Source organism: Austrofundulus limnaeus, unplaced genomic scaffold (genome assembly GCF_001266775.1).
Source record: "Austrofundulus limnaeus strain Quisiro unplaced genomic scaffold, Austrofundulus_limnaeus-1.0 Scaffold18, whole genome shotgun sequence".
NCBI lineage: Eukaryota > Metazoa > Chordata > Actinopteri > Cyprinodontiformes > Rivulidae > Austrofundulus > Austrofundulus limnaeus.
The window spans coordinates 3,186,480-3,197,578 of NW_013952420.1; the positions used below are offsets into that span (position 1 = coordinate 3,186,480).

At 37.4% G+C, this 11,099-nt stretch overlaps 2 protein-coding genes across 2 annotated transcripts in view; both read left to right on the plus strand.

Annotated features, from left to right (window-relative positions):
- The window catches only part of LOC106514250 (dynein heavy chain 5, axonemal), a 10,272-nt gene extending 7,029 nt beyond the window's left edge, over positions 1-3,243 (plus strand). The window contains exons 10-12 of the mRNA XM_014003425.1: positions 359-600; positions 714-890; positions 3,001-3,243. Coding sequence (XP_013858879.1) covers positions 359-600; positions 714-890; positions 3,001-3,225 — 644 coding nt within the window. The 3' untranslated portion in view covers positions 3,226-3,243. The remainder of the gene's footprint in view (positions 1-358; positions 601-713; positions 891-3,000) is intronic.
- Positions 3,244-3,376: 133 nt separating this feature from the next.
- dnah5 (dynein, axonemal, heavy chain 5) overlaps positions 3,377-11,099 on the plus strand; it is a gene marked incomplete at its 5' end in the record, with an annotated part of 62,439 nt that continues 54,716 nt past the window's right edge. Inside the window, 8 exon segments of the mRNA XM_014003420.1 lie at positions 3,377-3,514; positions 4,807-4,941; positions 5,183-5,305; positions 5,409-5,622; positions 5,873-6,096; positions 9,159-9,357; positions 9,457-9,629; positions 9,865-9,988. Of these exon segments, the coding sequence (XP_013858874.1) occupies positions 3,377-3,514; positions 4,807-4,941; positions 5,183-5,305; positions 5,409-5,622; positions 5,873-6,096; positions 9,159-9,357; positions 9,457-9,629; positions 9,865-9,988 (1,330 nt within the window).

The following is an 11,099-nucleotide window of genomic DNA, read 5'->3' on the forward strand; positions in this document are numbered from 1 at the left end:
ACCATCACCTATTGTCATGAGGTCCGGATTATGACCGAAAGAATAAGATCCCGGATACAAGCTGCTGAAATGAGCTTCCTTTGTATGGTGGCTGAACTCAGTCTAAAAAACATAAAAAACACAACTTTTATTTAGTTTAAATAAACTTTTCTGTTATCCTTCCTTGTGTTTTGTTGTATTATTCTGTCATCTGAAAGCAGTGCAGATTTGAATGTCAGATTTCTAATAAAATACCAACAAATGAACAATAAAAGAAGATAACTCAGGTGTTTCTCATCTTAACACATTTGGATATAAACTGAGCTCGTGTTTTTATGCGTCACTCATTTTACATACATGTACACATTCGTTCTCTCAGGAGAGCACATCTGGATTGTCCTGGATGGACCTGTTGATGCCATTTGGATTGAAAACTTAAACTCAGTTTTGGATGACAACCGAACTCTTACTCTGGCAAATGGAGATCGCATACCAATGGCTCCAAACTGTAAAGTCGTTTTTGAGCCACACAACATTGATAACGCCTCACCTGCTACTGTGTCTCGCAACGGAATGGTGTTTATGAGCTCCTCTGTTCTCAGCTGGAGCCCCATCCTGGAGGTGAATAAACTAAGTGATTGAACCCCACCCCCTCCCCCCCCCACACACAATTAAACTTTATAACCGTGATGCTTGTGGTATGGTATGGCACTTACTGTGTGTTTCTTCCTCAGGGCTGGTTGAAAAAACGTTCACCTCAGGAGGCARAGACGCTGAGGCAGCTCTTCTCGTCCTCCTTCCCTGACATATACCGTTTCAGTGTGCAGTCATTAGAGTTCAAGATGGACGTGTTGGAAGCGTTTGTCATCATGCAGTGTATAAACATGCTCCAGGGACTCATTCCACCAAAGGTAATGGTGCAGCATGTGCTTTGTCTGCAGAAACTGTCCATGGTTAAACAGCTCCCCTCTTTTCTTCTTCAAGTAAATTGATCAAGTAAAAGAGGAAATGTGAATGAAAGTCTTGACACTCAATGTAAAGTCAAACAGTTGGATGCTGATGAGCCTGAGTGCTACAATAAATGCCATTTTGTTTTTAACAACAACAAAAAAACATCTTCAAGCACTCAGAGCCAATATAAAAAGGAGGTCCTGCTCTTTTTCAGGGTCAAGACTTTCAAAGTAAAAAAAAGGAACCAATATTCAGAATGCTTTTCATAGACCTGTGTGAGATGTTTTTGTCAAATCCCAGATCTGAAGAAGAGTACATTTTTTGTAATAGTAAAAAAATAAAAAAATAAAAAATACCCAAGAGCCTTCGTCATCCTCATCACTGAATCTTCTGATCTGATGAAACTAAGATTCAACTTCTTTATTGCAGTGCCTAACAGCATGTGTGGAAGAAACCAGACTTTTACCATTACCTCATTATTTGAATTTTTACACTCAAACGTGACACGATTAATTCTTRTGGACAGGTTTTGCAGCAAAAACTGGACTTGTGGGGGTTCAACAGACTGATGCAAAAAATAAAAAGTCTGAAACATTTACAAGTAGAGCATCTTTAAAATTCGGGATTTTGTAAAAGTTTGCATGCTTAGGAAAAACAGATGTTCCCCATTCAAATCCCAAAATAGAGTGTGAAAATGCCCTGAAGAGTTAGAAGCATCCAAAGGAAAAATTGATCATTTATACTAAATATGTTTGAGCCCAGTGTGTTCCTGTCTTGTTACTGGGGACTTTCTGCCCTGCAGGTCCTAGTTGCTCACTTCTTCAAGACAMTTGATTCACACAAAACACAACTCTGTTATTTACTTCAGTGCACTCAATTTTCTTTGCCACTCTCTTTTCTAAAAAAAATCTTGAGTGAAAAATTGCAAAGAATTTAGATTTAAAATATCTAGAGTACATCATAATATGAAAAGAATCAGAGTATCTTTGATAAATCTCACTTTCTAAAAGCAAAAACATGGAATACAGATGGATTGTGCAGCCTTTGAACTCACAGCATTCATGCTACCAGGATCAGTAAAACTATGTGGGCATTTTTATTCAACAAAGTCAACTGACACATTCAGAAATGTGGCCTGTTACTGTGTCATGCAGAGGACACAATGAACACAAGCTTATCTGAGATSGACAGAAAGATAGTGGACACACATGCTGTAGTCAGTTACTTTTAGAGAAAAAAAAGTAGCTGATTTTAACATGTGGAAAATTTGCTGTAAAAACYAAACTTGTTCCCTTTTGAAATAATTCTTTTTTTTCTTCTATCAACTACAAAGTTTACTTTAGGTTAGCCTGATTTTTAGCAAATGTTAAAAAGTACTATTATTAACATGTTACATTTTACATATTGCTTTTAATCAACACATTTTACTTTAAAAATATTGTTGGTGAATCATACCTTCACTCAAGTATCTATGTAAGTTGAATCGCTTAAAAAAGTATAAACTTGCTTTTGGAAGTAGTTTGGGTTCAGAGTCATCACTCATAGATTACCAGGGATTATTTTGTTTTATACAAACCTATCCATCTATCTTCTACAAATCACATGTATAAAATCAGCAGAGTTCCTTTAAGTGATAGTCTAAATTAAGGTTCTGTAGAAAGGTTTTGAACAATCAATGTTCTACCTGTTGCATGGCTATTTAAACATCAGTTTGTAGAAACAAGAATTTGTTTCTAATTGGAGTTCAGTTTGTGCATTAGCTAATGTACAAGCCCCTGTTTATTTAGTCAGACCGTTTTTATTTTGCATTGATTTCCVACTCAATCAGCCTTGATAACTGTGTCCAACCTATATTGCTTTCAAGATAACCATCCTTTCAGTGATATACAATTTATGCAGTACTCCTACATTTCTGCTCATCAGGTTTAGTGGCTTCCTGTAACTAACAGAAGTCATGGAGGGATGTACTGTATGTATACTGATGAGGGATGAGATTCTTTAACTGTCTAATATTTGATAATTACTCAATTGTTTTGGACATAATTGAATAACTTAATTCTTACTCTGCAGGAGCATTGTGGTGAGTTATCTGGGAAGCACCTGGAGCGACTGTAYGTTTTTGCTCTGATGTGGAGCACTGGAGCCTTACTCGAGCTGGAGGACCGCAGGAAGCTCGATTGCTGGCTCAGAGGAAATGACAGTATTTGTCTGGATCTGCCAGACATTGCTCCTGACAGCGAGGACACCATGTTTGACTACCATGTCACAGCAGAGGGTGATGATGCATTTATTTAAGAGAGGTCAAAGAAAAAACAACTTGGCTGTTGATTTCAAAGTATTGCATTGTTACGTCTATGTGTAGTAAACACATTTTTGCAGGGCACTGAATATCTTTGTCATGTCAGTTTAACTTCCAATGCATACATATTTTTTCTCTGCAGGTCACTGGGTCCACTGGAACACCAAAGTTGAGGAATATTTTTATCCATCTGATTCCACTCCAGAGTACAGCTCCATCTTGGTCCCCAATGTTGACAATGTTCGAACAGACTTTTTAATTCAGACCATCGCCAAGCAGGGCAAGGTAACATTTATTAATATAATACAGAAAATAAATAACAGTCCACAATAGCAGATAACTGATGGGCATGGGCCCATCCGGGTACCTTCAGTCTCAAAGAATTGAAAAAGTTTTCAGGTTTAAACTTTTTTTCCCCGCCAATGGTCTTCAAGGTCTGTGTGCTTTGTATTTGTTGAGTATGTTAATGACAGAGGAGAAAGCCAAGTAATTCATATAGTATATTTTATAAAAAAAAAGGCAAAACCGAAAGCCAACATAGCAGCAAATTTTACAAAACTCAGGAGAAAGCACGAGACACACAAATGAGACCAGTACATAAGACAGGGAGCCTAAATGACTGAGGTGGAGATGGAAGAAGACTAAACAGAGATGGCTAATGAGATATTGGAGGCAACTCAGCTGACTGGAGACCAGAAACAGGTGCAAGTGGCAGGCTGCCTGGAGAATCACTGAGGAGGCTGACGGAAGGTAAATGAAAAATGGCACAGGGAACATTTGGAAACGGAACCAAGAATTACACAAGAATACCTAAGTAAATCTTACACAATGTAAGCAGACAGAAAAACACAAGTAACAGAACTCAAAGCAAAGATATCAAAAGAGAATATAACCATGAAGAGAACAAATCCTGAAAATAATCAAAACACGCACACCATGATAGTCGTCAGTGACTAAATTTGGTAAACTTTTTCCACAAATACACTTTCTAGATCTAAATAACGTGTGGCTTTTGGACAAGAAAAAGCATCTCAACATTTTGAAATGACTCTTTTTTTGTTCGTGTTTGTGCGGCTGAAAAAATAGAATACTCCAACCAATGAGCTTTAAATGTGGACAGAATAAGAATGTTCTGTTTATACATAAGTTGTATGTTGAGTATTTAATGTTGCAAGAACATGACCATGTTTGTTTTTGATACTACACCGTTGTATGTTGAGTATTTAATGTTGCAAGAACATGACCATGTTTGATTTAGGTGAACGGGTTAACTAACTGATGGTGTAGTATCAAAAACAATTTTCCTTGATATTTAATAATTATGAAATAATTAAATTTATTAGATTTAGCATTTGAATTAAAAGTGATTGTTTCTGATTTTGTTTTCTGATTACAATTCTTAACTTTCTATATTATTTCTTCAATTATTCTTTCCATAAATGATTCTAGGATGCTCATTAAAGCTGCACATCAACATCTTTCATCCACAATTAATGTTTAATTTTCACATTAGTTCAGTAATTAACTGATTTTTACAGTTTTATAACATGCTTAATTTGCAATCTAATTATTTGAAGGCTGCTTTGCTGATTGGAGAGCAAGGAACAGCAAAGACTGTGATCATCAAGAGCTACATGTCAAGGTACAACCCTGAGACTCACATGGCCAAGAGTCTCAACTTCTCCTCTGCTACCACACCACTCATGTTCCAGGTAAAACAGTGAAGTGAGTTTATTTTTAGATTATTAAATTTAAATGCATTTTTATTAGCTGGATTCTCCACAAACTGTGTTTTGTTTTCTCCTTTTTAAGTTGCACACTAAACAAAGTTATAATCATCATAGGGGATTTTGTCTTGGGGGAAATAAAGACAACCATCTCCATCCCATTTTTTCTTTTAAAAAAACACACTGAACCTGCCTTATAACTGTTTTGATGTTATCATGTTTTTAGAGGACCATTGAGAGCTACGTAGATAAAAGAATGGGGACCACATATGGCCCCCCTGCTGGGAAGAAAATGGCAATTTTTGTAGATGATATCAACATGCCTGTTATCAATGAATGGGGAGATCAGGTGAGAAATCCATGAAACATTTCTCTTTGTATCTTTATCTGGATCTTTACAAAAGAGTCTTAAAGCAATAAATCTAAGGATTTATATTTGCTTTTCATCGTAGGTGACTAATGAAATTGTCAGGCAGCTTATGGAGCAAAAGGGCTTCTACAATCTGGACAAACCTGGCGAATTCACCAATATTGTTGACATTCAGTTCCTGGCAGCCATGATTCATCCAGGCGGAGGCCGTAATGACATCCCACAAAGACTGAAAAGGCAGTTCTCCATCTTTAACTGTACACTGCCATCAAATGCCTCCATAGATAAAATATTTGGTGGGTAAAACAGTGGCAAATTTACTATTCAAGTATATTTTTAATGAAACTGTTTTTGTGTAAGTTTGGCAATTTGTCAGATGCTACAAATAACATGGGAACAAGAATACTGAAAATAAGGAAAATAGTTTACATAATCTGTAATAGCATTTTATCTGTATTTGATAGAATGAACTGCTAAATATGATTAATTTCTAATGCATCCTGCATCCTGTAGTTTAAAAATGTGTAACTCGTCCCTTTGGCCCAGGTGTGATTGGCGAGGGCCACTTCTGCACASGCCGTGGTTTCTGTGAGGAGGTACAAAGCATCGTTCCTCGTCTAGTGTGTCTAACTCGCCGCCTCTGGCAGCTGACAAAAGGGAAGATGCTTCCGACTCCTGCAAAGTTCCACTACATCTTCAACCTGAGAGATCTCTCCAGGGTGTGGCAAGGGATGCTCAACACAACCGCTGAGGTGGTCCACTCTGTTAAGGTGAGAAGATTTTTATATCACACCCACAATGAGTTTTATTCATTTCACTTGTTTTTTAGTGACTATTGTTTTCATGTTAGTATGCCTATTGAACAAATTTAGGACTCTACTGTATTTTGCACTTGTGACTACATGATATATTATGACATGAAATATTGGCAGCATGACAGCTCAGTCGTTAGCACTGATGCCTCACAGCAAGAAGGTCCTGGGTCTGATCCCCGGTTCGGACCTGGGGTCTTTCTGTGTGGGAGTTTGCACGTTCTCCTCACACTTGTGTGGGCTTTCTTCGGGTATATTTAAGCTATCACTTTCACTATCAACATGAATGTTAAAATCTCCCATTATTATAATTTATCAGTATTTAATAATAAACCAGTCAGAAAATCTGATAATTCTGATAAAAACAGAATAAGGGTCTGGTGGACGATAAATTACAAGTAGAAGAGTTTTTTTATTTCCATTTTGGATGAGAAAGACAGAGGGACAAAGACTCAAACGAATTATAACTAATATTTGATTTAGCATTAATTAATAGTTCTTACTTATAAACTGCAGCTACTCCTCTACCATGACCTGTTGTTCTAGGAACATGAACATTTAAATAATTAACAGGAGTGGATTCATTTATACTAACAAAATCCTCCTGTTGTAACCAGGTTTCAGTAAGACAGATTAAATCAATATGATGAACAGTTATCAGATCATTAACTAACAGAGACTTAGAAGAAAGAGATCTGATGTTTAATAAGCCACACCTAATAGTTTTATTGTTTTGTTCTAGTAAAGTAACTGTGTTTATTTTTTATAAGATTTTTATGATTTATTTTTCTAGAGTTTTTATATTTATTTAATTTGGTCCGTGGGTGGGCTGACACAATCTTAATGAGGGTTTGGGTGGGTAAAGGAGAAGCAGCAGAGATGTGTGTAAGACTACAACTCTGCTTCCTAGTCTGGACCCCGGATTGTCAATAAGTTCTGTGGTCAGCAAAGTCAGCTAAATTCTTAGAAAGGAGAGCAGCTCCGGTCATGGTGGGATGGATGCCATCTCTCAGCATCAGACCAGGTTTCCCCCAGAAAGAACTCCAGTTATCTATGTAGCCGACGTTATTTTCAGGACACCACTTAGATGACCAGCGGTTAAATGAAGTCAAACGACTAAACATGTCATCACTGGTCAGGTTGGGAAGAGGACCAGAGAAAGCTACAGAGTCCGACATAGTCTTTGCAAAGTTACAGACTTAAGCAAAGTTAATTTTGGTAAACTCTGATTTGTCTAACCTAGTGTCATTGTGAATCACAATCTTACGGTACCTAGTATTAGCATTAGCTAGTAGTTTCAAGTAAGATTCTAAGTTGCCCGCTCTGGCCCCTGGAATGCATTTAATCATGGTTGTTAGAGTCCCTAAATCCACGTTTCGGACTATGGAGCTGCCAATAACCAGGGTCTGTTCCTTGATCAGTGTCACTGAGTGGGGAGAAGTGATTAGAAATATCACCGGTTGACGGTCTGGAAGTTTAGATTTAGCACTGTGCTTTTTCTAAGCCATCACCCAGCTAGCTTGAGGTGGTGACCTCACGGAATCCACCGAGGGACCACTTACAGAAGAGGCTTCTCTCGGCAGCTCAGTGCTAGCCTGGCTAGCTGTTGGCTCTAAAGCTGCCATTAGTCCACATTTAATACAAATGTTGCCATCGCTAAAGGAGGCAGGGGAGGAACTAAACATCTCACACACGGAGCAAGTGAGGAAAGACGAGGTCGGAGAAGAAGTACCCATGATGCTAAGCAAACTTTAACGAGAGCTACAAGATCCCAAAATACACAAATAAAACCAAGAAGTGTTGAAAAATAAAAGATGATTTAAGCACAGTCCCAATAAGAACAAACTATATCAAGGGTGATTTAGAACTAGAAGTAGAACCGTGAAAAGGTAGGTAATCCGGTGAGTTGAAGAAATTCCCCAAACAAATTGCCAAGCACCAGCAGCAAAGCAGAAAATAATACAATATGTTACACGTCTATCCTGACCCTGTCTCCTGAAAACAAGAGCCGCCTTTTCATTTTGTTAATAAAAGTTTGTTTTTCTTTTTTGAGTTTTTGTGTCTGTTCCCTGGCTTCCTTGTGTGCACCAACATGACAACTGTGCAGGAATGTTCAATGAGAAGATAAATATGAAATGTTAAAAGTAAAATAGATAGTTTAAAACAAAAACAGTTGTTTACAGAGTTATAAATTTTGTGTTTGACATAACCATTAAACAAATTTAAGTACATCAAATGGCAGTATTAATGTAAACACAATGTGTCTTTTTAAAAGCAGAATAACATTTTATCTTTACTTACATGCCATCCAACATAAACATTAAATTGTGTGAAATTATTATAAGCTGTCAAACTGAAACAGTTTCAGGAGGACTTGGTTTATCCTCACAAATTAAATTTTACAATGTTGAAGAAATGCATTAAACTATCTTTAATCCCGTGGCTCATTTACTCTTTTCTTTCTTCAGTAAATTGTTGGTGCCTCTTCTTCCACCAATGATCCACTATTTTAGAGCTCTTAAAGTGGAGTTCTGTGTAAAGGTTATGGGGAATAAATATGATATCAGATGTAGATAGCTCTTTGGGTAGCTTCAGCTTAGAGAAAAAGAGATTATTTTGGACTGGAATGATGCAATAATGGCGAGTCAGAGTGGAGCCAAGCCCAAAGCTGAAAGCTGCTGTCTTGCCCCAGGCTGCACCAGAAGTGTTGCAACTGGCTGCTGTCATTTGCTAATGACTACATATAAAACTACAATGATTGTTTAATACAAAATGGACTGTAATGAAAATATTTTATAAATTGTCAAAAAAAAAAAAACACTGTGGATTTATATCTTTTTTTTAAAGATTGAATTTGTTTAAACATGACAGCAATCCATTTTGGTCTTGGCTTCATTCAGACTAGTCATCAGCTTAAAAATCTGATTGAATAGAAATTGGAACAGAGCAATCCCTTTCACTTCATCCCCCTTCCCTTCTGTGTGGAATGAAAACATTAACTCATAACCATGAATTTTCAGGTTTTGCTGGCACTGYGGAAGCACGAGTGCAAACGCGTGATAGCCGATAGATTCACGATGCCTGAGGATGTGGAATGGTTTGACAAAGCTTTGGCAAAACTGGTGCAAGAGGAGCTTGGGGAGGAGCACATGAAGACGGTTGACTTTGGAGTCGAAACATTCTTTGTTGACTTTCTACAAAATGCTCCTGAAGCTACAGGTACATGTGAAAGGAAACAAATGTTTAAAAAGAATTTTATTTTTCAAAAAAATTTATTCTTTCTTTGCTTAAAATCTTATGAAATGACTTTCCTCCCAGGGGAAGAGCCAGAAGAGTCRGACTTTGATTTGCCCAAAGTCTACGAACCTATTGGGTCATTTGACAGTTTAAAAGAACGTCTGAACATGTTCTTGCTTCATTTCAATGAGAGCGTCAGGGGTACTAGTATGGACATGGTGTTCTTTCAGGATGCAATGATCCACATGATCAAGGTAATTTACAGATGTTCTTTTTTGTCAGATCTAATTCAATTATTTGTACGAAAGAGTAAATGACCATGTAAACGTAGGGCATCCAGTAAGCCATATGTTTTTTTCAAACTTGTCATAGGTTTTAAATTTCGCTCTTTCATTTGTTTACACAGCCTCCCTAGTGATTTTGTTTCAATTAAAAAGTTGCCACACAAAATCCAGTCCTAACATTTGAACCCATGTTTTGTGTGTTCAGATTTCGAGAGTACTCCGAACGCCAGGAGGTAATGCCTTGTTGGTGGGTGTTGGGGGCTCTGGGAAACAGAGCCTGACCAGGCTGGCCTCTTTCATTGCTGGATACCAGATCTTTCAAATTACCCTCACACGGTAATGCCCATGTGGAATATAAAAATTTGAATTTTTATTTCCCAGAACTCCAGTATAAGAAAGATCCATGGCCCATTTGTCAGGGTGGAGCATCCAGCATGAATTATCTAATACTGTACAACTGAATGAATGGCTGTGGTTGCGACCCTTCTCCAACTGAGTCTTTCCAGTAAAACACTTTTTCTGGTTGACTAATCAAAAGAAGAAATTCCTCCTTTTTTATGAACTGTTTGTATTTTGAACTCCACTGTCTGCTTTATTTTTTGTCTCACTCTGGCCTCTCTCCAACKCCCAGCCCATCAAATGGGTTTTCCCCCTCAGCCCCTGTGTGTTTTTGTGGCTATCATTTGTCCCATCGGACAAAGTCTAACAGATTTGGTTGTGTATCACTCTGAATTCATGTCATGTTTCGCCTCCTGGCTTCACAAGCATCTCTAGAGAAAACAAGCACTTCATCTGTGCCTCATTCATTGTCTCACATCTGCTTACTTTTTTCTCTAGATGCCCAAAACACTGGCACACAGTCAGACACACTTGACCTTTACTTGTCCATTAAATACAGTGAGGTTATTTTTATAAGCAGATTTATTTGAACTCTTGTTATTGTTAAGCTTTCCTATATTTTTTATGTTAAAAAAACGTCTCTTTCAAATACTGTCCTTTAAAACTTTTTTTTACTGATGCAACTTTTTCATTGTTACTGAATGATTTGCTTTTGGATTTTCCAATTACTAAATCTTTCTTTCCTTTACAAAATTACAGCAACTCTGAGTGGCAGTCGTGATGTCTGCAGTAGAGCCCTACACTTTTATATCAAGTGAATGAGCACAGCTTTTTATTATCTTTTTGCAGTCTGTGGCAGTCAAAATGTTTTTAAACATGTGGGTGTGTGGGTGGCATGTGTGTTTGTCAGACAGTTCCAGAAAGTCTCTACACTGCAAAAATTAGCCAGCAAAAATTAAATTAAGAAATATTAGATTAAACAATAGAATAGTTTTTATTGCAAGTCTGTACAATGGAATTGAACACAGAAAGAAATAGGACAAAACAGCAACATATACAGTATATACACATACACTCACCGGCCACTTTATTAGGTACACC